At 47.4% G+C, this 25,981-nt stretch overlaps 1 protein-coding gene across 3 annotated transcripts in view; it reads left to right on the top strand.

The window, feature by feature from the left end:
• The window catches only part of ARHGAP22 (Rho GTPase activating protein 22), a 221,858-nt gene that overhangs the window by 101,140 nt on the left and 94,737 nt on the right, over window positions 1-25,981 (top strand). For all 3 annotated transcript variants that reach the window (XM_033208772.1, XM_033208774.1, XM_033208773.1), the window contains exon 3: window positions 7,478-7,565. In XM_033208772.1, coding sequence (XP_033064663.1) covers window positions 7,478-7,565 — 88 coding nt within the window. The remainder of the gene's footprint in view (window positions 1-7,477; window positions 7,566-25,981) is intronic.

The raw sequence follows: 25,981 nt of genomic DNA, 5'->3' as shown, positions 1-25,981 counted from the left end.
GATACTGACTGTAGCCCAGTAAGGCCCATTGCAGACTTCTGACCTCCAGAACCATAAGAAAATAAATTTTTGTTATTAATCTGCTAGGAAACAAATACATATTTCTAAAAGTTTTTTGATAACTGAATCAAATACCAATTTTTCTTAACAGCTTCATTGAGGTATAATTGACATACAGTGAACTGCACATATTTCATGGGCACAGTTTGGTAAGTCTTATTATAGATGCACATCTGTGACACTATCACCGCAATCAAGGCAGCAGACATATCCATCACTGCCAAAAGCTTCTTTGTATCTTGTTATAATCCCTCCTCCCACTCCCTTTGCCCCTCCTGACCCCTGACCCCTGACCCCAGACTGGTCCACTTAGTTCTCATTTTCTACAGTTTTATAGAAATGGAATCACACAGTAAGTACTCTGGCTTGTTGTCTGTCTTCTTTCCCTTGGCATAATTATTTAGAGAAGCATCCATGTTGCAGCATGCATTAAGAGTTCATTCATTCGTATTGCTGAGTAGTATTGCACTGCATGCAGGTACCTCAACTTGCTTATCTGTTTACCTGGTGATGGCCATTTGCGTTATAGCCAATTTTTGGATATAAGAAATAAAACTGCAACAATTTGCATACAAATCTCTGTATGGAAATATGCTTCCATTTCCCTTGGGTAAATATGTAGGAGGGGAATGGCTGGGTCATATCCCAGGTGTATATTTAACTCTTTTTTTTTTTTTGAGACGGAGTCTCACTCTGTTGCTCAGGCTGGAATGCAGTGGCTCAATCTTGGCTCACTCAACCTCCACCTCCTGGGTTCCAGAGATTCTCCTGCCTCAGCCTCCTGAGTAGCTGGGACTACAGTGCATGCCAACATGCCCCACTAATTTTTGTATTTTTTAGTACAGACAGGGTTTCACCATATTGGTCAAGCTGGTCTCAAACTTCTGACCTCATGATCTGCCCACCTTGGCCTCCCAAAGTGCTGGGATTGCAGGCATGAGCCACTGCCCCTGGCCGTATGTTTAACTCTTTAAGAGTCTGCTGAACTACTTTCCAAAGTGATTGTCATTTAACATTACCACCAACAGTGTACAAGAATTCTCGATCCTCTGCACCCACACCAATGCTTAGTCTGGTCAGTCTTTTTACTTTAATAGATACGTAGTGGTATCTGACTATGGGTTTAATTTGCATTTTCCTAACTACTAATGATGTTGAAGATCATCTCATGAGCTTATCTTCCAATCCTATATCTTCTATAGTAATTATCTGTTTAAATCTTTTGCCTATTTATTTAAATTGGATTGTTCTCTTATTATAGATTTTTGATGGTATTTTATATATTTTGTGTACAAGTCAGATACATGATATTCAAATATTTCTCCCAGTATGTAATTTGTCTTTTCACTCTCTTAATGTGTTTGAAAAGCAGTTTTTTAAATTTAAATTAGTCATATTTACCAATTAGTTCTTTTTTGGGTCAAGCTTCTGATGTCATATCCAAGAACTCTTTGTCTCATCCAAAGTCATAAAGGTTTTCTCCTAGAAGTATTATAGTCTCAGATTTTGCATTTAGGTATATCATTCATTCAAGTATATTTTTATATATGGTGTGAGGTATGAATTGAGATTCATTTTTTTGCACACAAATGTGCAGTTGCTCCACTGTCATTTGTTGAAACACTATCCTTTCTCTAATGAATTGTATTTACACCTTCGTCAAAATCAATTATCCATATGTGGAGATAGATAGATAGACAGATAAATAGATACAGAGATATATATGGGTCTATTCTGACCTTACTATTCTGTTTTATTAATCAGTCTCTTTTAAAGCTAATATCTCATTGTTTTGATTACTGCAGCTTTACAATGTCTTGAAATCAAGTAGTATTAGAACTCCAACTTGATTGTTCTATTTCAAAATGAGCATACTTTCCTTTTTTTTTTTTGAGACAGAATCTCACTCTGTCACCCAGCCTGGAGTGGCAAAAATGAACATACTTTCCAATGCATTTTATGAGGTTAGCATTACCCCTATATAAATCTAGCCAAAGACATTACAAGACAAAGACACTATAGATCAATATTCTTTGTGAACACAGGTGAAAAAATTTTCAACCAAATTTTAGAACATTGAATCCAACAATACATAAAAAAGAAAATACATAATGACCAAGTGGCGTTTATCCCAAAAATCCAAGGTTGATTTAATGTTTGAAAAATATTAATGTAATTCGTCATATTAATAAATGAAGAAATAAAAAAAAATCATCTGATGGATTCAGAAAAAGCACCTGACAAAATTCAATGCTGATTCCTGATAAAAATTCTCAAAAAACCAGGGATAGAAGGGAGTTTCTTTAAACCTGTGAAAAGCCATCTATCGAAAACTGAAAGCTAATATCATACTTTATGGTAAAAGACTAAAAGCTGTTTCCCTATGATCAGGATAAAGATAATGATATTTATTCTCACCACTTCCATAAAACACTTTCATGGAGTCCTGCTTGGTGTAATAAGGCAAGAAAAAGAAATGAAAGTTGTTCAGATTGGAAAGGAAGAAGTAAAACTGTATCCATACCCAACATAATTGTTTACGTCAAAAATCTGATGAAGCCTGCAAAAAGCTACTAGAACTAAAAAATGAGTTATTATTGTTGGGGAAAATGAAAGCTCTAAATAAATGAGGAGTTATACTGTGTTCATTGGTCAGAAGACTTATTATTGTTAGGATGTCAATTCTTCCCATATTTATCTATGCAATCCCAATCACAATCCCAGTAGGCATTTTTCTATTAATAGAAATTGACCAACTGATTCTAAAATTCATAGAGAAATTTAAAGGGTCTAGAATAGTCAGACAGTTTTGAAATAAAATATTAAGTTGGAGTTCTAATACTACTAGATTTAAGGTCAGATGGTTAGCAACCTTAATTTTATCTGCAACCTTAATTAAATGCTTGTCATGTAACATAACATATTCACATGTTCCAGGGATTAGGACAAGCATATCTTTTGGGGAGCCATTATTCTACCTACTACAGTATATCTGAAACAATTTTGGTACAAGAATCTACTTCAAATTTGATAAGCTCGAAATATAGATCACATATATTTGATAAAACCTTGGAATGTAAATCTGATATGCTGTAAGTAGATTCCAAAGATTTACTATAAAAGATGTAAAATATTTCACTAATAATTTTATATTGATTACTTATTGAAATGCTGATTTTTTTGACATATTGGGTTATCCAATACAGATAAATATGTTAAATAAAATATATTGTTAAAATAAAAGACAACCCAATAGAAAAGTGGGTAAGGGATGTTAACAAGGAATTAATAGAAGAAATACAAATGATCAATAAATATGTCATAAGATTCCATTTAAAAGGACAGTCAGTACTTAATGACCATGCAATGGGAAGAGCATACAGAAATGGGCATTCTCATACACTTTTGATGGAACATAATTTGATAAAGACTTTTGAAAGCAATTTTGCAATGTCTAAAACTTGCAAATACTGAGCCCTCCTAGATGCAGACAGAATGGCACATACTTTGTCCATTAGCTACTTACACCAATGGACTGCATTTGTATGGAGCTAGAGATGTGTTAAGTCAGCTGCAGCCTCTCAGGAGGAACTTAGATACATAGGCTGAACAATGCCCTAAGAGAGCAAATTAACATGAGTTCAGACACATGGGGAAGGGGGAAAGGGCCCAACATTTGTGGAAATCCATCATGTGCCTGGAGTTTGTACACTGTTTCTGTAGCCAGGTGCCTGTCTGCAAACTGTGCAGTTCTAGGTGCAAACTGTGTGCCTGGTTCCTTCCCAGATACAAACAGTTAAGCCCTGACCTGGCACTATAGTAGGAAGGCCAGTTGGCAAAGTGCTGACACTCACTTTGTGCTCCTCAAAGAATTCCCAGGACCCTCATAGTTGAGGGCACTGTCTGTGGTGCTAGAAGCAGGTACTGGTTCCTGTAACCTATGTGCGTCTAAAGCACAGAATCTTGGCAAAAACCAGGCTCTCAAAGGCCACTGGGGCCAGATATTGAATCATTTAATCCTCACGACAGCCTCATGAAGCAGATACTATTATTGTCCTCATTTTCCAGGCGAGGAAACCAAGGTGCTGAGTGAGTTCATGAAAAAGGCATCATCCTCTGGCCACCTTCCCTCAGAGTCCCTAGACTAGTGGTTCTCAAAGTGTATTCCCCAGGGCTCGCAGCATCAGAAAAATGGTTAGAAATGCAAATGGTCCTACTTTCCCCATACCTATAGGGTCAGAAACTTGAGAGTGGGGTCCAGCACTATTCTGATTGAACACTTACACTATTAGAAATTAAATCAGGCTGGGTGATGTGACTCACGCCTGTAATCCCAACACTTTGGGAGGCCGAGGCAAGGAGATTGCTTGAGCCCGGAGTTTGAGACCAGCATGGGCAAGATAGGGAGACCCCAATTCTACTGAAAATTAAAAAATAGCAAAAAGTAGCTGGGCATGGTGGCATACACCTATGGTCCCAATTAGAGGTTGAGGTAGGAGGATCACTGGAGCCCAGTAGGTCGAGGCTGCAGTGAGCCATGATCGCAACACTGCACTCCAGCCTGGGCTGCAGAGCAATATCCAACAAAACAAAACAAAACAAAACAAAACAACAAGAAAAAAAATTAAAACACAGAAAACTACCAGTAAATGAGTTATAGTAAAAACAAAGGTTAAAAAGTACTCAACATATATCATTTCCTAACTTAATATACTATGACTTCATGTGCTATGTCTTAAGCTCTGGAGGTTACTGACATCCATTGAATCCATGTGGTGCAAACACTGTGGTGCATCTCTTCTCAGTTCCACATGCAATGACATCATAAAATGGGCCGTGGAGGGGGAGGGTATTTATATTGCTGAAGTTAGCAAACACTCCAAAACAGGCTACTTTATAGTTTTCAGAGACCCCATTATTAGACACCACCAGAACACCAGGCTCTCCGTGTTTTAACAAGCCCTGGGGTGACTCCAAAGTATGTTCAATGTTGAGATCTACCCTGAGTGTCTCAGCTAATGCTATATTCTGACTCCATTCACGTCTTTTCATCACAGTTTTAGCAAACGTCATACTAGGGACCGGAGAGCAGACAGCCTCTGCTCCCCAGGCCCCCATCCCCAACCCAGTCCCGGAGCCACATTCTTGACCTGTGGGAGGCAGAGGAATCTGGGCAGCCGAGGGACAGTGCTAGGGCCCCTGCAGTGGTGGGAGGCACACTGAGATTCCCCTGAGAAGTGAGCAGGGGATCCCATAGTCACAGCCTGGCTCTCCACTGTGGCTTCTTGCAAACAAAGTCAGTTGGTGGCTGCCATGATAAAGGTAGGGAAGCAAAGAGTAAAGCCTGCAGCTCCAGCATTGGGCACACGTGAGCCGACGTCTCCAGCACACCCTTGTGGGCCGTGGGCACAGGGCTGGTTGCATCACCTTCCTGACCTCCGTCTGCTTGTCTGGGAAGACAGGAATGGTAGTACCTACCCCCTGGGGCCTCTACATTAAATCCAGTAATTTAGGCAAAGAGCCAGGAATATAGTACAGTCTTCAAAAACAGAAGCTATTACTGCTTTCCCATTTAGCTGTAGTAGAAAGCAATGTCAATGTCAATATTGTTACTCTCCTTGTATGGATGACAGATTTTAGGACACAGAAAAAAAAACAGCAAAGTATCCAGAATGACACAGGGACTCTGTTACTGAAACAGCAAACGCCCGAGAAGCAACCCATTAGCTAGTGATGGATCTCACCCATGCCCTTTAATGAGCACATTTCTCCATCCTGGGACTGCAATCCTAATTTATTTCCAGTAGCTCCAAGTTCTCTAGCAAGAAAGTAACTGTTAATTCGGTTACAAAGATTACCAGCTGGTTCTCTGGTTTATTGCTGTAATTCCTCTAAAGCAAGCACCTGCGGGTAAGGACGACATTCTGCCTTTCTGCATTAACATTGCTTAAATGAGAAGAGGCATTTCCATGTGTCCTTGTGGCACAAGATTCTAGCAGCAGGTGGGAGGCTCCCATCACCCTGTGAAAGCCAGGATTTGCCTGGAAAATACTGGGGGGGTGTACTCTGTGAGTACACATGGGGGTGGGAGCAGGAGGCAACCTGGATGCAGCAGGTGACTTTGCCCCTCACCTGGGTAAATGCAGACGCAGGGATGCGGTGCCCCACTAGGTGTGGAGCCCTGACATACAATAATAGCAGGCATTTATTGAGCAAACACTTACACAGTGAGAACTGTGTACCAGGCACTGCTCTAAGAACTTCCAAGTACTAATTCATTTGATGCTCCAAACATCCCCACAAAGTACTTTATTATTCCTGTTTCACAGATAAGGAAACTGGGGCACAGACAGGTTGAACAATGTTTCTGTAGCTGAGCAAGGATTTGAACCCAGGAAGTTGGTTGCAGTGATGGAATTCAAAATGGGTTTCCCATTGAGAGGACCAAAAATGTGTAGTCAAGCCATACCAAGTCTGAGTTGAGCAAAACCAAGCAGAATGAAATAAAGACCTCAGCAGAGCTCACAGTCACTGACATACAGAAGGAGTATAAAGGAGGCCCTGCCTAACCTGGGGGTTGGGGAAGGGTCAGTCACAGCAGTTGTAACACCTCATTCTCTTGAGTAGGACTTACCACATGGGAATCTGGCATCTCAACCTTCCTGAGACGTGTGACTTAGTGTTCCATTGTACAGACATGGAAACAGGTTCAGAGACGTTGAGCGGGTTGCCTGAGATCACACAGCCTGGAAGTGCAAGGCTGGGACTCAAAGCCAGCCTCCCAATCCCCACACCCCATGCTCTTTTTCTGCATCTTTCAGCCCAGCTGCCAGACCTCAGCACTAGAGAGCAGGTGGAGCCGCCCTTTGTCATGCATACACATGCATCCCAGGCGCCTGGCACTCTCTGTAGCAGGGTACCGTATGCATGGTAGCTGACTCCTATCTCATAGGTAAATAAATGAAATCTCACCTAGCCAAGAGGTGGCAGGACTGGATGCACACAGATCTGTTGATCCTTTCCCCCACGTGCCTCAGTAGCCACAGTACCAGGCTTCTCCCTGATCCCTCTCCAGCCTAAAACCCTGCTGGCCCAGAAAGGCCACAGGTGGCACACTGGATCAGGCACTCCCAGTGGTGGGAGCCTCCCTCCCTGCTCCAGAGTTCCCCCTGCCTGTGGGCACAGCTCCTCCAAGCATGTATGCAGACAACAGTGTCCACCTTAATCCACCTGGGACCCTGAGTAGGCCTTATCTCTGCCTGGGAGAGGAGGTGTGTGCCCCTCGCTGAGGCCCAGCCTTCCCAGTCAGGGCCTGGAAGGCCCCAGGTCCTAACCTCTCCTCTCTGGGGACCTTGACGACAGCAGTCCCCTTCCCATCATCTCATGCTCCCTGTGTTTGTCTTTGCCTCCTTTTTAGGGATTTATTTCTCTACAAGGGACACAGGTGACCGAACTTCCTCCTGGCCCCGAGGACCCAGGGAAGCACCTCTTTGAGATCAGTCCAGGTAGGCCTGAGCACCTTCCAGCTCTGCTGCCCTGGTGGGGGTGTCTCCATGCCCCTGGCCTGGGAAGGGCAGACCTTCATGACACTCCTCCCACAGGAGCCACAGCGCAGTCTCCAGGCATGACTCGGAAATGTGGGCCAAATCGACAGGATACTCACATGGGGAAGAAATTAGAAAGTCCCATCAATTATCTGGACAATTAGCTTTTGGGTAATGCGAAATGAGGATTTCTAAATTCACGATAAATGCAAGGAAAGAAACTAGTCAATGGGAACATCTCAGGGTGAAAGTCTAAACACAATACCTGGAAATAAAGCCAGGGAAAAACACTAGCACAGATTGAGAATATTTAAGTATGGATGATTATAAATTTCAAGGCAAAGAATTGGGATGTGGCAGGAGGAAGGGGAACAATTTTCCTAAAGAACTGCTCTACTGTCACGTTAGCAGTTACAAAACAATATTTTAAACTTCCAAGTTGACAATGTCGTTGCTAACGAACTAAGTAAAAGTGCCTTGCAGAGAAGCCAGCGTACATGGCAGGGCCGGCTCTGCTGTCAGCCAGTGTTTTCTTTAGCTGGGCCTCCCCCAGAAGCAGAGCCTGAGACAAGGATCTGGCATGAGGAAGGGAGTCAAAGAAGGAAGGAAAGCCAGCCAGGGCGTGCTAGTGAGTGGACTGCTGCTGCAGGCACCCTGGCTCAGTTCCCGCAGGGGCTTCTGGACACAGTACAGAACAGGCCTCAGAGTGGTCTCATCCAAGAAGTGAGGCTGGGGCTCTATCCACCCACTCCCACCACCCAGTCCTTGAGAACTGCTTTCTGGGGAGTAACCGACATTTCCTGCCTACTCTCTCACGTGGACCAAACTCTGCAGACAGAGACAGCCTCCAGGGACAGTTGCAGGTGCTTGAGGAAGCAGTGATGGGAACAGTGAGTGCTGAGGGATCTGAGTAGGGCACCAAGAGTGTCAGCTGAATTTAGACATCCTGAGAAGTAGTGGTTGTGAACTGAGTGTGCTAGGGCCTCACTGGGGCCCTGTGAACTAGTAAGTCTATGACTGGTCGCAAAGCAGTAAAGCCACCCCAGCCATCCTGAGAAATGATCTATTGGCTGTCCACTGAGGTAGCACCCCAGGCTCAGGGCACGAGCAGAGGCTGTTTGGGAACAGGTATGAGCAGATCCTGCCTGGGACAGGGGCATGTCTACCTTTGTCCTATCCATACTAGAGTTCCCAGGGGCACAGGCTGAAATTGAAGTGCAGGAACACCCTTTCCAACTGTATGCCCCTGTGCAAAATTCAAGTACCTATGGTTTCACTTGGGTATTCCTTTTCATCTAATGCAAGAATCTTTGTAGTAAAACTGCACATCAGAAGGTGGTAAAAAAGGGATCCCGGGGTATGGAGTAGAAAGCAGAGGTTGACTGTGGAACCAGGAGAAAAGGTCTCAGCTATTAAGATAGAGAAGAAATGCAAGTAGTGAGGTAGGCAGGGCCCTGCCATCTAGGGGAGGAGTGTGGCCCCTGGCCCCAGGGAGAGGGGTAATGAGTCAAGGCCAGAACCAGAAGGTAGAGGTCAACACACTCCAGTCATGAATTCAGAAAGGCACTGAGTATGTGCCCCATAGACCAGATAAGGGACATCACCTGTGTGCAAGTTCATTATCTGGGTCAGAGCTATTTACAAGAATTTATTTGACTCTTGCCAGTGGTGTTGGGGGTATGGGGGACAGTAGGAGAAGACCCTTTGCCATATAAGGTAACATAGTCACAAGCTTCCAGAAATTAGAAGATGGACATCTTTGAGGACAATTATTCTGCCTCCCACAATACTCCCAACATCCCTCTAAGATAGGGAATGTCGTCACACCTATTGCACAAAAACAGACCATGGGGATTAGAAAGAATCCCCAGCGAGACACACAGCTAGTGGCAGAATTGGGGCTTGAGCCCAGACATTCTGGCTTTTAGCTACACACTTCCCTTGCCCTCTAACACAGGCACCTGGCCATCTGAGGACCCCTACAGATTCTAGCATTTTCCCTACCCGGGCTGGGGATGTCTAAGGACTTTGTTACAGGAAGGAAATTTCCTGAACTCCTTTGTCTCAAGCACAGCAACAGTAGCCTGCCTGCTCATCAGGTTCCTACAGATCCCCAGAGCTGCTCCCCAGAGCTGCCCATCTCTGCCCTCCAGCCTTCGTGCAGCTGCTGAGCAGCTCAGGGAGAGCAGGATGGGTGGTGGGCGGTGAGCAGTCTAGTCAGCCTTTGCGGAGTGCGATGCAGCTATCTGCAGAGCAGAGCACAATGCCAGTGCTGCCCGGGGCCCAAGAGTGGTCCCCTCTGCTCCCCTCCCACTGGGGGCTCCGGAGTTGGGGTGCTTCCTACCAACCTGCTCAGATGGGACCTGGGAGGCTGCACTCAAAGCTCATGCTTGGTTCTGGCTGCAGCTGGCAAAGCTCCCCCTCCTTTGTAGCCCATGAAGGTGTCAGGCCAGAGGGGTAAGGTGAATCTCGCAAGGCCAAACAGCTGGGAGGTAGGGGAGCCTGGACCCTCCCAGGTCAGCCTGACCCCAGAAGGGTGGGCTTCCTGTTACAGCAGTTTCTGACTGAGGCTTCAGCTATATGCCATGTTGGGGCTAAAAATGAATAAGAAGAAGATTGGATGAACCCACCTTAAACTACAGCAGCATGCAGTCACAGGAAGGCCAAGAAACCCATTCACGTCCAACTCAGCAAACCTGTAGTGTGACCTCAGCTTTGAGCCAGCCTTGCAGGGCACTGAGATGAGCAGGGGTCAATTTCTGCCCTTAAGGAGTCTGGGGACATTTTCTTCCTGAGCTCAAGGCACAATAAGGACTTATCCTCACGATGCTGAGCACAGTTACCTGGGGGCAGGAGCAGGAAGTATCACCAAGTGGGCCATGCCAGTGTGCACCAAGCACAGCCCCCGGGGGAAATGTGCAAAGACCAAGAGGAAATTCAGGCTGGGTGGGTGAGGGGCGGTGAGCGCAGCTCGGGGGACAAGGGCTTCTCCTACAGTTCCGAGGTTGCCGGGTGGCAGGCTCTGAGAGCAGTGAACTAACAGGCGCGGGAAGGAGCCTAACAGCCCTGCCTGGGGTCTGGGCCTAGGCCAGGAAATCAGGGCAGGATATGAGGAAGGAGGACAAACCCGGGGTCAGTTCTAGGCCATGCGTGTGCTGGCCTGTGGCACCCGTCACCCCACAATGGTCCCTCACTCTCCAGCCAGCACCCCCAAGAGGAGGGAAAACTTGGCAACTCTTAGAAATGTGGCAGAATTCCAAGGATGGTTATGCGTAGAATCAGCTATGTAAATTTTCAGCCATAGTTCTATTTGTGCTCTTCAACGGTATAAAAAATGACAATATTTTCAAAGTAGAATTAAAAATGAGGAAACATTATACTGTGAGTGCCATCTAGTGGAGAGATCTGCCAGTTCCGGGCCAGAAAGTACAGGCCCTGTTGCCCACCCCCAGCCTTTCAGCCAGCACAGCTGGATAGGAGTGGAGCTTGAGATCAGGCCATCTGGCTTCCAAAGCCACACACTAAAATTGCCCTCCAACACAGGCATCTGGCCATCTGCGGCCTCCTACAGATTCTAGCATTTTTCCCCTCTGAGCTGGGAGGTCTTGGAATTTGATACAGCATACACCTCTGGTTCCAAAAGCAGCTGAGAACCTGCACATCCAGCCACTGAGCAAGACACAGAGAAAACACTGTCATAAGGGGGCTTTAGTGCCAGTGGGACTTCTGTTGTCTTGTGGCTGTGGCCTGCCACCGCTTCCCCAACATAGTCAGTATATAAAGCGTACTGAGAGGTGGGAGCAATAGCTTTGGGCAGAGGTGAGGGTCTCCTCCCTGAAGCTGTGGGAACACGCAGGAAAACCACTTGTAGAGTTTAAGGGAGGCTGAGAGAAAGGGTGACTGGCATTTGTGTCTTGCTTGGACAGTTGCTTATACACAAGATTTGCTTTTCATGGTTACCAGGCAAGGAAAATCTAATTGAGGACTGATGGCAAATGGGCCTCTGCCAAGCAGAGAGTGGGGCCAGCCACACCTCCTGCCATAAGTTCCAGTTCTCAAGAGGTGCAGAATGTGAAGCCTCTGTGGGACCACAGGCCTGGGCACTGATGGAGAAAAGAGGGTGACATGGGCCATAAGACTTTCTAAAATTCTGATAGTGCAGGGCAGACAGGCAAGATGGCACCTGCAGGAAGTAAGCTGAGATTTGAGGTCAGAACTCACAACAGATCAGCAGTGGCCAGAGGAGCTGGTTGGGAGGGTGCCCCTGTGCCAGTTCACAACACCATTCACCAGGGAGGGAACTGCAACCTTGCCTGGCAAGCAAAGAAATGTCTGCATTTCCCCTCTGCCTCCTTCCCACCCCAGTGCCCAGGGTGCAGTTCAAGGACGAGTCTAGGGGAAGCAACCGCCATCTACGCCAGCACACCCCAATCCCCGAGGGCCACAGTGCTGGGGGAGCAGCATGAAAGAGCTTTGAACCAGGTGTGAGGGAACAGAATTAAGGATTGGAGACATCCTTAATGAGACTGTTAGAATAACTAAGAGTGGCACACACTCTGGACCCTGGGAAAATCACCAAGTAAGCAGCTACTCAAAGGAAAGATGGGAAGTGATAGGTATAGTTATTGGGGAAATAACTTTCATGTTTATTCTCCAGTGAGCTTAGCTTTTTGTATTAGGGTAAGTGAACTGCTGGAATAACCCCCAATCTCAGGATCTTGACACAAGAATGTATTTGTCTTTCATATAAAGTCAAAAAAGAACACTTGTGATTGGCGGGCAGTTAGTCTCCCAGAATCTTCCTGTTTCCATACTAGGAGGCCATCATGCCTGGGAGGTGTGTTGGTCCAGGCCTGGAAGTGGCCCCATCATCCCATCACAGCCCATTGGCCAGAATGCAATCACATGGCTATACCTAGGAGCAAGAGAGTCTGGGAAATGGAGTTCAGCTCTCCAGGAGGAAGGCAAGCCTGGTTTGGTGAACAGTCAGTAGTCCTGCCATTCTGCGTAATGATCTGTTACCTTGGAATAAGAAAGACACCTTCCTCCCCTCACAGAATTAACAAGGTCAGAGAGACAGGCAGGAAGGCAGACATTGACTCACAGGATGAGAAGGGCTGGGAGAAGGGTAAAAAGGCAATTGTGTGAGCCCAGAGGAGGGGACGCTAATGCACGCAGGGAGTACGTGGGACTTCCAGGATAAAGTGACAACAACCCTGTTCTTTGAGGGTTAAGTGAGGGTCAACCAGGTGAAGAATCAGGGAGAGCAGCTGGGCAGAAGCAGCAGTGGGCAAGCACAGTGGGCACAGGGGCTGTGTGTCTCCTTCACACCTTAGTTTCAAGGTGCTCAGCATGTAGGTAACTGAATTTAATGTAAGGATTGGAAGCAACAGGAGGTTAAGCTTTCTGCCAGAATGAAAAATTGTCCTCTATGGCAGGAGAATGGCATCGGGCAGTGGTTCTCAAGCTTTAGCAAGCCTCCGCCTCATCTGGAGGGCTTGCAAAAAACACTGCTGAGCGGGCTCAGGGTCCAAGGTGGAGAGGCCGCCCCTGGTGTAGAGACAGTGGGGTACTTAGAGTGCTGGAAGGGTGAATGAGATGGGCCTCACAGGGGAAGTGAGTGAGAGGCGGTTTGAGTTAACTGAGGGCAGGAAAAGCAATAACCATGTTTTAATTCTAATAATTATTCTTCCAGGAGGAGGAGGACCATATAATGTATAAGATGCTGGTTTGTGCTTTGATCTCCTGGCCCTTTTTTCTCCCTAGGCCACTTGCCTCGGGGGAAGGTGAGGTCCCTGGAGCAGAAAGGAGAAGTTCTCTGCTCTCCCACCCCAGATAATTGAAGGTTATCAAGGGAAGGGAAGCATTCCCCTAGACTGGTCACCCTGTCCCCAGCAATGCCCCAGGAAGGTGACAGGCATGGTGCCACTAGGAAAGCTGGCTCCAGGCACCAGGGTCCCACCTCAGACAGACACACCATGGTCAAGAAAGACAGGGGAGCTACCCAGCTTCCAGCCCCAAGTGACTGCAGGTAAAGACCTCAGGTGACCAGGAGGGACTGAGAACAGCCCATCCTCCTTTTCCAGGCCCCATGTAAGCCTGACCACAGCAAAGAGGACCCCTTCCCTCCATCTCAATAGTAGCTGGGACTAAACTCCCTTCCAGCCTGGGAGCATAGGGCTTGGAGATAGAATTAACATGATTCTTTCCAATAAATATCATATTTGTTGAGTGCCTGAGATTGTAGACCAAGGTGTGTATGAGTGTTAGTGGGCTAAACATTCACTGAGTTCCTTCTAAGGAATGAGGCTGAGCACACCACGTTTATCCTCACCACACTCCTGGAACTAACATCTACTAACCCATCTAACAGGCAATGCCCCTGGGACTCTGACAAGCTAAGTAACTTGCTGGGATCCGAGGGCCGGTGAGCGGTGGAACTGCAGCTTGAGCCAGCTCTAACCCCAGAGCCCTGCTCTTCCTCAGCATGCTGAGGCCGGCTCCCCCGGGACAGGCATGAAACAGCCAGGCCCCACAAAGGGACTGAGACTCAAGGACCCCCAGGTCCTGCCCACCTGGTACTTCTCTCTTGTCAGGGCAGCTGCCTGGCAAACCCTGCCCCTCCCAGCCCTTTGAAAGCTGTCTACCCCTTGCAGACTTGATCCTGGGGGCCTCACAGACCTGGGCTTTTTGCTGATGTGGGCATCCAGCCCCAGGCTTTAAATCCACAAGGACGGGGTGGGGAGCGGAGAGACCTGCTTTGGCACTCTGGGCAAAAAGAGTTGCTAAGATCCCAGAGAAGGCCTGTTCCCAAAAGGCGGCCGTGTTTGGTGAGATGAATTAGGTCATCTGTTAAGCTTTGTAACTCGTTGCTAAAATCTGTCTTCTGGAATTAGCACAATGCTATTGAAGGAAACCAAGTGGGCTGGTGCTATCAAAGGGAACCAAGTGGGTTGGCTGCAGGCTTGAGACCAGAGCCATAAGTCCTTCTAGTGAGTAACTGTAAATGGGATGGGGCCAGGGGAGTGGAGATTAAGAGTCCTGGAGGGAGCAGTTTGCAGAAGCCAGCTCTGGCTAACTCTAGCAAAGGGGAAATTCACCAGAAATCAGGGATGGGATGGGAGTGAGACTTGTGGACGGGACAGGCGACTGGGCTATCACGGGGTCAGGAGCTGAGGGTGGCAAGCGGGTGGTGCTCTGTGCTGGGAAGGTTGAATCTCGTCTGGCTCTGCAATCCCAGCATGGCTCACTTGCTGAAAGTCCCAAGTCTTGGGTTTTCAGCTCCAACCAGTCTTCAGAGACCACGGTGTCTGCTTAGGCTACATGACCACCCCTGACTACACTGGGATGGTGAGGAAGGGCCTGTCCACTCTGGCACCTGGACCAGCCCTCCCAAGGCTTCACCTAGCGGGGGCAAGGAGACTCCGAAGGAACCTGGGTGCCTTCCAGAGGGGAGAGTAGATGGCAAACAGCCAGGCTCTGTCAAATGTTCACTGCTCCAGATGGTCCATGAGTATATTTCTGCAGGACTGACTGAAACATCATTGGCCTTGCCCTTTCCAAGTGCCAGACAAGGGGCCAGGACGGGGTACCTTTTCAACAACATTGCACCGAGCCGATGGCCCCCCGCACTCAGGAGCAATTCCTACTTGTGGGGAAGGACCTGAGTGTGCAGTGCTGAGGATTAGCCCGAAGAAGACGTGAATGGCCACACTGGATCTGAGGAAAAGGAGGAGGAGGAGAGTGCTGTTTTCTGGTGCAGAAGGATGCGAAGGGTACCACAGCTGCTCTGAGGCCGGGGTCTAGTCCCCATCCTGGAGCACCTGTCTGCTTTGGGCTGGGAGCCCCATATTTCTCAAGATCAAGGTCAGGAGACTCGGGCGCCAGCTGCACCATTCAGAGGCCTGGCAAGCTCCCTGCTCTCCCACAGAGGTCCACACTCCTTCCCTCCCACTGGGCTCCTTGGGACCTCCCCCCAACTCCCCAAACACAGGAGGTGCATCCTGCAGGCAATAGGAGGCCTGGACAGGGATGGCTTTGAGGTCTTGGGTTTTCAGCTCCAACCAGTCTTCAGAGACCACGGTAGTAGCAAAGCTAGCATTGTGTCCTATGGGAATCAGAGTCATGGGGTTGATTGTCCCCAGACGCACCACACACGGATGCAGATGTTGCCTGGGCAAGCTGGTGTCTGCATGTAGAAAGGAAGCTTCCGAGGAAGAGCTAGGGAGGCGAGTCCAGGAGCCATCTTCCTGTTTGTGCCCATTTTCCATGCACTCTCAACAGACACCAAGGACCTCACAGTGTCTAGTCAGTGCTGTTCCAGACCACCCATCTCTCCAAGCCAGAGTCAGGGAAAGCTGGATGGAAGCATAGCCATGCCACTCAGGGACTGAGTGGGTTTTGACAAGTCACAGAGGGCTCTCTGCCTCAGTGGGGTAGGTATATTGCCAAGCACCTTGGGTTGTGGTGAGGATTCAGCGAGAATCCAGATCCTGGCTCATAGTAGGTATCTGATCTAGATAAGCTCCCCTCCTCCCTGCATGCTGTCTAATCATTAATCGTTACGATTAAAAACAGCAACCCAATCTCATCACAATGCCGTGTGATGAGTGCTCTGATAGAGGTGTCCCTGACTGAGAGCCCAGAGCAGCGGGTAGGACTTGTTTTCCCCAGAGAGTGGTTGGGGATAGTTTCACTCAAGCTGAGGCTTGACACAAAAGCAAACAGAGAGGAGAGGGGCCTTCCCAGAGTCAGGGCTGGAGTATGCAAGACAGAGAGGCTGGAGAGCTCTTCAGTACAGGAGGCTCAGGGAGCAGATGATGCGGGTAGAAAGTTGAACAGGACCAGGTCATGAAGGGTCTTGGATGCTGGACAAAAAGGCTTGGACTTTAGTCACTGACCATGTTCAACTGACAGGAGGGATGGCTAAAACCCAAACTGGGCTTTTTCAGAGATATTTGCAAGGTACCTGAAGTGAATTTGCACCAAAGCAGCAGCTGCATTGCTACACTTTCATCTTCAGCTTCATGATTTCCCTTGGCCAACAGCACAGTAAGTAACCTCCGAGTTCAAAGTATTCAGCAAACAATGGAAAGGCAGAGCAGCCAGAAATGTACACATGATTTTCATGACAGATACGGTAATGCCATGTTAGCTAGGGGAGCCTCTTTCTCTACTGCCAGAATGGACCTATGTTGCAACACAAATTGGAATAGGATGGAATCTGTGCCCTGTTGCCAGGGTCACCCCTAACGGAATGGAGAGATCAGTAATCATCCCAGTTGGTGTCATACTGAATTGTTTATAACCCAAATCATAATTGATGTCAAATAAAAGCTCCATGTAGCCATTAAAATATGGCATTATAAAAGAAGTAAAGTATATTTGAATCCTTAAAAATAAAACCAAAACTATGTGTTAGAAAGATCACTCAGGGTAGAGCGACTGAGGGGCTTACAAAGGACTTTAATGTCTGATGCTCATCTCCACCAATGTCTATTCTATGCCCCCATCCCCACCCTGGCAGTGTTGACAGAAAAGACCACACTGCCACAGGAGTAACAGGGACCCCTGTGGGAGGCAGCACAGAAGCCAGGCTGCTTAAAGCAGAGCCCAGAGTGCATTTACAAGTTAATGTGCCAAGTTCTCCAGGATCAAGCCAGGGAGTCCTGATCACTAACAACATCTCTGCCTCGGGGCCTGTTTAAGTGGCTTCCAGGCTCAGCTCAGACCCTAGCTCTCAAGGGCAACCAGATTAGATTTCTTCTCTTCTCTGAATCTCAGTTTCCCCGGGTGTAAGATGAGAGGGCTGGCCCAGTGACCTCTGAGGTGTCTGCTTGACCTAGTAGAATGGCACCAGCGGGCATTCTATAGCCAAGTTTGCCCAGAGGGAGTCAGTTCCTGCCTTTCTTATGGCTACACAAGGTCATTGAAGTCGCCCTCAGGCATGGAGCTTGTAGCTGCCTGGCCTTATCCAGCCTGCCCTTGGAGCAGATAGGAGACTGCTGCCTGCTGTTCTGAAGGAAGGCTTGACCTTGAAGGGGAGCCAGTGTGCACAGATTACCCCGCAGAGGAGACTGATACCGTGCGTCTGACATGCCCAGAGCATCCCTGATCACATTAGCCGCCGCCTGAGTGGGGAGGATGCTGATACTGGCCTATCTCGGCACCTGGTACCAGCCAGCCTGAGTCTTGGTCTGACCTCGCACAGCCCCTGCTGAGGTTGTCTGCAGAGCTCCAGGTGATGGGTAATGACAGAAATGAAATTAGATGAGAAGTTTGTGAGTGATCCCCACTCCTGAGATGGGAGTGGCTCTTACACTTCCTGGCCTTGCAGTGGGGTTCTCCCGTCTTAGCCTCACTTTTCTCAACTTAGCACAGGACTAGGTATGGGAAACTCCTGCAGGCTCCCTGGAAAGAGGCCCCTTGAGCAGGATCATTTCTTTGGCCAAAATTGTGTTCCTAGATCAGCGCTCTTCTATAGAAATGTAATGCAAGCCATGTTTGTGGTTGCAAATTTTCTAGTGAGTACACATGTAAAAACATCTACATAAATATATACACCTACTACATACTCACAAAGACTAAAAATTTAAATTTTTTTAAAACTAAAAGGAAAGAAAACTAGTGAAATTATTCTTAATAACGTATTTTATTTAAACTACTGGCTCCAAAATACTATCATTTCAATATGTAATCAAAATAAACATTAGTGAAATATTCCACGTTCTTTTTTGCTTCCAAGTCTAAATTGGTATTTACACTTAAAGCACATTTCCATGTAGACACTAAATTTTCACTGAAAGTACTTGATCTATATTTATTTATTTTAATTTTTTAATTTTTTAAATTGACACATAATAATTGTGCATATTCATGGGGTACATAGTGATGTTTTGATAGATATATTGTACAGTGATCAGATTAGGGTGATTAGCATATCCACCATCTCAAGCATTTACCATTTCTTTGTGTTGGGAGCATTCACTGTCCTCCTTCTAGCTATTTGAAATGATGTAATATATTAATTAACTATAGCCATCTTTGATCGTCATTTAGATTTCATAAAATGTATGATTGAAAAGTACAGTCACATACCCAAGTTATTCCAAACATACTTAAAGGTTTTTCAGTAATGGAATTGAATGTCAGTTTTTAAACTAATGTAAATTAAATTAAATTGACAATTCCATTGCTCAGGCACACCTGCTTCATTCAAGTGCTTAGGACCCACATGTGTGGTGGCAGCGTATTGGACAGCACGGGCCTAGATGAGAACACCAGCATAGAACAGGCGCTCTACAGGCAAAAATGAAAGAAGAGGGGGGAGAAAGAAAAAGAAGGAAGGATGAACAAAGAAAGAACAGCAGGGATGGGGAGGGTGTGGGAGCCTCGGTCTTGGAGTAAGACAGAGCCAGATTCACATTTGAGCTCTGCCACTCACTCATTAAAAGAACCTGGACCAGTAACTTAAATCCCATGAGCTTCATTTTCATCATCTGATCATAGAAGGGAAACTGCCTACTTGGCAAGACGGCTGTGACCATCATGTGAAGTACAATATGCAGAAGTGCAGACGGTTTCTCCCCTGGCCCCACACAGTCCTTTCTCTTTCCTTTTTTTTTTTTTTCAGACAGAGTCTCGGTCCGTTGCCCAGGCTGGAGTGCAGTGGCACGATCTTGGCTCACTGCAACCTCCACTTCCCTGGTTCAAGCAATTCCCCTGCCTAAGCCTCCCAAGTAGCTGGGATTACAGGTGCACACCACCCCATCTGGCTAATTTCTTTGTATTTTTAGTAGAGATGGGTTTTCACCATGTTGGCCAGACTGGTCTCAAACTCCTGACCTCAGGCAATCAGCCCACCGCGGCCTCCCAAAAGTGCTGGGATTACCGGCGTGAGCCACTGCGCCCAGCCTCTCTCTTTTTTTTTCCCCAGTTCTTCTTTTATCTGTCATAGACAAACATGTTTCCAATGAGATTTTATTATTTTAGTTGTGTTGCTTTAAAACAAACAAACAAAAAACTTAATAATTATCGCTTTACAGCTGTGCTTCTCAAATTTCCTGGCATGTCAGAATCCCCCAGGCTGCTGGTCCTTCCCTGGCTCCAGAGGCCTGTGGTGGGTCAAAGAATCTACATTTGTAATGAACTCTGGACAATACTGGTGCTGCTGGTCTGAGAGCTACTTACTGACAGGTCAAGAGACAGCAGAAAAAAATGAAAAACCTTTATATTTAATCCCTTTAATGGCACTTTTTTTCCTTTTATAATACAGGGCATTTTTATTTTTGCTTTGAGTCCCCAAAAATTCGCTAGCTGGTCCTGAGCAGAGTGGGTGCGCCACCCCAGAAGTGGGGGCCCTGAGGCTGCGCTCAGGGTGGTGTGAGTCTGGGATGCAGAGAGATGTCCCTGGACTGTGTTTGATTCTGGGCACTGTGCTCAGGAGGGCTGTCCCCAAGGCGGTGAGGAGCCTGGAGGCCACCCCGCTTCCCTGCAACTCTGAGCTCCTCCACTGTGATGGAAGGAGGACTCTGCAGGGCTGAATGGCCACATAAATGGATGTGAAGGGCTCCACATGCCTATGTGGGCCTAGGGGTAGCCCCTGCACCAGGTTTTTTAGTTGATATTTAGCTGGTGTGTCCCCTTGGGCACATGGATACTCAAGGAGTGAGAACAGACCCTCACAGACACCCAGGGGCCCCCAAGTGGCTCCACACATGCCCACCAGCAGCCAGGTACCTCTCTCACCAGTCTCTGGGATCGGGGTGCTCTGCTGAGGGTGTACTGAAATGGGCACCAATAGGGAGATGACTCCTGGGCTCAGCCTCCCCAGCTCTCCTCTGGAGCCTTCCTTTCTAAAGGCAGACACCATCCTGGGCAAGGAAGTCCAGCCAGGCAGCTCCTCTTCCCACAGCCTGCTACCCCTAGCCTGCAGTGGACGGGCCACCCCCAAGGGTGTTCAACCTCCACTCTGCCAGGCACAAGGCACCTGGATTGGGGGTGGGCGACAGACCCATCCCCACAAAGGCACCCACCCTATGGCACTGGCACTGCCAACCCTAAGCGTACTCCACCCCAAAACTCTCTGGGGTGCCTGCCCCCAACCCCAGGCCTCCTCATGCCTGTGCTCGGGCCTCTGCCGGGCATGAGGGGAAGACAACAACAGCCGCTGGGCAGGGCCAGGAGAGACAGGGCAGTGGCTTGGGAACCAGGAGGCTGGAGGGAGCCAAGAAAACCCACTCACAGGAGGTGGAGGCAGCAGGAGACAGGACGGCAGAAGGGCCCCAGCCCTCAGCATACGCTCCACTGGCCCATTCGACGTCACTTTAAAAACACGGATTTAAAGATAGAATGATTAAGAATTTCAAGACAGCAACCACAGAGCATTCAATTCTAAATGCAGGGCCCTTCAAGATGCAGGGTTGTCACTGAGCACACGCCCTAGTTGAAGGCCACGAAACTGGCCCTGACCATGAGCTTCTGAATTTAAATGCAGGTTGTGGCCCTCTGTTCCATCCTGCTAGGCTCCATCCTGTGGGTACAACCTTCGAACAGTCCTTGCTGGTCTCTTCCTGCAAATGCACTGGCCCTCAGAGCTCAAGTCCTGAGTTCGGTGCACATCTTATCATGGTTCTCATCTCATTCATAAACTTGATATCCAGAGAGGGAAAGTGGCCTCTCCAAGGGCCGGGCATGCACAGCTCCCACCACATTCTTGTGCCATGCTCTTCCCTCCAGCACCCGGCCCCTGCCCTACAGCCTTCTGTCCAACTTGCTGATAGCAAGGCTCCAGCACATACTGCACAGATGGCTCTTCCAGATCCAATACGGCAAAGGAGCCTTTAACCGAACTTCCCCCATGAAGCGCAATAGGGAATGTCACTCTTGGAGGGTGGCCTGCACCTTCATCCTTGCAGATCAAGGCTGGGGTCTCAATTAGATGATTAAACTGCAGCCACATCTCTTGAATGATGCCAACCAGAAGGCACCTTTAGTGTCTCACCAATAGGACAGCCCGCCTGGACCAGCCTGGCTTCCTGGGTGCATAACATGGTCTATACTCCAGTGCACTGGCCCAGCCTGTCTTCTTCAGTGTGACACTCTGCCTGCCTGCCTGACCCCACAGGCTGTTCTACACAGGGGGACACTTCCATGACCTTTAGGGGTGCATCCTGCCCTGCAGTGGGCTAGCTGCATGGTTCTAGACTCCACGCTGACTCTCAGGAGGGTCACACTCTTAGCAGGAGGCTCACAGAGATCAGGATGGTGCTGGGCACCATAGTTCTGTGACACTGAGACACAGAAGGATGTGCACAGAAATCCCTCAGATGGTGATAGCTCACTGGACAGGAAGGGGTGATGCGCAGGAGGAGGTATGCTTGGTGCCAGCGCAGAACAAAGATGTAGATAAAATTCTTTACGAGTGATCTCAGCTAGACTAAATCCCTAGATAAATTAGGATGTGGGGAGGAATGTGGCAGGGGATTAGTAGGTGGGGGTTGAATGACCCAGGTCACCTCTGAGAAACCAAGCCCAAGTACAGAGGCTCCTCCAACCATCAGCTCAGGAACCCTCTGAAACACAGGCTGCTCCTCAGAGTAGGTCCTTCCTATGCAGCGTGTGGTCCATGGGCCAGCTGCATCAGCATCACCTGGGAGCTTGCTGGAAATACAGACCCTAGGGCCTCACCCACGCCACCTCAAACAGAATCTGTTCTTGCAGTATGTCCTGGGTGCTCTGTGTGCATCTTAAAATTGGAGAAGCAGCACTTTCAAGCAAAACAACATCAAGCCTCCCCAACTCTGGACTAGGAGCTCCTGAGATGTGATCCCCTCCCTCAAGAACTCCTAGTCCAGGGTTAGGCAGCCTTGATGTTGTTTTGCTCCAAAGTGCTGCTTTTAAGGTGCATGGTTCTTTAAAGGTGCTTGATAAATTAAACCAATGAAGGAGCAATCATCCAAAAGCAGAAAGAATACTGAAAGTCATGGTTGGGAGAGGCAACAGTAACAAGAAATAGGGTCTAGTTCTCAGGCTGAAAGTTGAGCTGCAAACCAGGGCTGACTACCCATGGGCTGATTCTGGCTCATAGACATATTTTGTTTGGCTCATGCAATATTTTTCAATGCACAGGATTTTACCCACTATAGGGTCAATTTGGGCCTGCTTTCACCATATAAAGAATTGACAGGAGCTGACTGGGCACGGTGGCTCATGCCTGTAATCCCAGGACTTTGGGAGGCCAAGGCAGGCAGATCACCTAGGTCAGGAGTTCGAGACCAGCCTGAACAACATGGAGAAACCCGTCTCTACTAAAAACACAAAATTAGCCAGGCACAGTCGTGCATGCCTGTAATCCCAGCTGCTTGGGAGGCTGAGGCAGGAGCATTGCTTGAACCCGGGAGGCAGAGGTTGCAGGGAGCCGAGATTGTGCCACTGCACACTCCAACCTGAGCAACAAGAGCAAAAGCTGCTTTTTCAGTTCATCTTACCTGCCTGATCTCTATGGGGTTAGAGTCTGTGTATACTAGTGCACATAATAAACTCAAATGCAAAGATGGCTAGAAAATGATGGTTATTATGTATTGGCTGACTTATTTGACACCCTTTATTATTTGTGCTGTGGGGTCATGGTTAAGGGCAAGGTGCTCAGTCACACTGTCTGAGTTTCAATTACAGCTCAGCCTCTTCCCAGATCTGAGGCCCAGGGCATATCACAGAACCCTGTAAACTTCAGGCTCCTCATCTGAAAAATGGCTGTGACAAAAGTAGCTCCATATAGGATGTTAAACGTGTTGCTTGGCACATTGTTAGTTATTGGTAAGGGTTCTAAATTAATTTAAATAAAACATTTTATTATAAGTCAATGTATTTAAATTATTTTACAGCTCTTTACCAATAGCTGATTAGTACAGCATTACAATTGCAGTGCCAGAGCAAAACAACATGAAGGAATACAAGTATTTATTCCCTGCATTGCTAAAACACCAACACTGATTATCAATATTTTCTATGAAAAGGTGTTCAGAATACCTAACATTTTAAAATCCAGCTAAAAATTAGACATTTCAAATAAAAAGTAAATATTAGAAGCATTAAGTGAAAATAAAAATCTATGAAATATAAATGTTAAAAATGTTACCCTTCTCATACTAATTGTTAGCAGATGACATGAATAAAATGCTATTCAAAAGTAATGAACTAAACCCTATAGGGTAAAAGAACTACTGATAATATTTGGAATGAAAATCTACTATTTGATGTTATATGAATCGTGAGCACATTTTTGTGCCCATTTTTTCCAGCTGCTGAAACCTTTTCTTTCACTCTAGGCTGGTCAAGGCAATGGTGAGATGTTCCAAGCTAAATTTCAAACTAATTTCCAGTATTATCCTTTGAGTTTTTCATCTTCAAGTAATTCCATTTCGTCTTCCACACTTTAGAAGATATCTTTTATCTTAAACTCTCTTCTTTTTTTGTTGGCAGGAACTACATTTGTTTATTTGATCATGAGCTTTAGTTTCATTTCAGAGAAAGCGTTCCTGGTTTGTGATCATCTTCTCCAGTGTTAATGTGGGTAGGTGGAGATGCCAGGGGGTCACCTGGGGCAAATTCCAGGCTAGAAAGTCTCTGAAGCAGAATAAAGATTTCTATCATGATGGAGGCAGCGTAGTTCGCCTCCTCCTGGGTTGTAGAAGAATAGAAAACTGCTTTCTAAATAAGCTTTCCTTTACTGGATCCAAACGCCTAATGTAGTGTATTCCCAGGTGTAAATAGTTCTAATTTTTTTTAAAAAAATCACAAAAATACTAATAGTTCAGCAGTTCTCAAAAGCACATTATTCTGGAATACCAGAATCCCAAAAACTGGAATTACAATTATTGAAAAACACCAGGTCTGGAGAGTCTTTTGCAAATCAGTTGCCTTTGTGGGTTCCAAGAACGTAGTGTTGACTTAAGACTGAGGGGACAGAGTTTGGAAGGCCAAAGCTGGGAAAGAAGGGAAGTTGTTGCCTCGAGTTGAATAGTGTCCCCCAGAATTCATGCCCGCTGGTAACCTCAGAATGTGATCTTATTTGGAAATAGGGTATTTGCGGATGAAATGAGCTAAGAGGAGGTAATCCTGAATTAGGTTGGCCCCAAATCCGATGGTTGGTGTCCTTATAAGCAGAGGAGAGGACAGACAGGATGCACAAAGACACAGAAGGAGGAAGGTCATGTGAAGACAGAAGCAGAAGTTGGGGGATGTGTCTACAAGCCAAGGGTTGCTAGGGAACCTGAAAGTCACCAGCAGCTGGAAGAGGCAAGGAAGGATTACTCCCTCAAGCCTTTAGAGCTCCACCGCAATCCTGGACTTCTGGCCCCCAGAACTCTAACCAAAGAAATTTCTGTTGTTTTAAGCCACCCAGTTTGTGGTAGTTAGTTATGGCATCCCTATGGAAAACTCATACCATTGTGGCATTGCCAGGGCCACTGGCCCTCCAAAGCAGGGCCCATGCTCACTAACCTTGGAATCCAGTCCACACTCTCAGGGGCCAGAAGACCAAGCTCCTGTTCCTGCTGTCCACTCCTGGCGGGTCCCCCATCTTCCTGAACCCTCTCTCTGCCTAGTACCTCCATCCATGCAGCATGCTGCTCCAGCCATGCTGTATCATTTGCTTGGCCCGAGGCACAGCCCCTGGGACTTCCCGTGCTGCTCCCAGAGGCCTATGGTCAGGTGGGAAGAACAGAGCTGCAGGCATCCAAGAGACCCAGAAGAGGACCTGCTGCTTCCCCACCCGCCCCCGTGTGTGCCACCTTGGAAAGTCACCTCATCTCCCTGAGTCTCACTGGATGGTGACACTAATGACCTTTGTAGGCCCTTGGCAGAGATTTTGGAATACAGCAGTGCCTGGTACACAGCAGATGCTCAATAAACATGAGAACCTCCCATCAAGTCAGCACAGGAAAGACTGAGAATTCCAGCATCCTGGAGAACCAGGCCTCCTCTGATGGACTTGGGGGCAGAGCTGGAGCATGTGGGGGCAGGAGCAACACATCCCTAGCGAGGCTGGATAGGGATGTGAGCCACCTGTCCTCATCACATGTACACAGGCGGAGGATGAGGAGAGGGCTCTAGGTAGGGGTTCTGGTCCACAGTCTTCCCTGTCTGGCACAGAGCAGGTCTCCACAAATACTGGTCGCAGGAAAAATGCTGGAGAAGCAGAGGACCCTCTGGCTGATGCACCAGAGCAGAGTTGCAAGACCAGTCACCCTGCAGGGGCTGCCCTGAAGGAATGTGAAAACCAGAAGGATTTATTTCCTTTCATTTTTTAAAAATTAAGAGAAGCTAACCTTCTTTGTCCTGTGAAGGGTCACTTAAGTGGCCCTCTTAGATATGCA

This window comes from Trachypithecus francoisi, unplaced genomic scaffold (assembly GCF_009764315.1).
Source record: "Trachypithecus francoisi isolate TF-2019V2 unplaced genomic scaffold, Tfra_2.0 Lachesis_group9, whole genome shotgun sequence".
Lineage (NCBI taxonomy): Eukaryota > Metazoa > Chordata > Mammalia > Primates > Cercopithecidae > Trachypithecus > Trachypithecus francoisi.
Note: the sequence above shows the minus strand (reverse complement) of the source record. Positions and strands in the feature narration are given on the sequence as shown.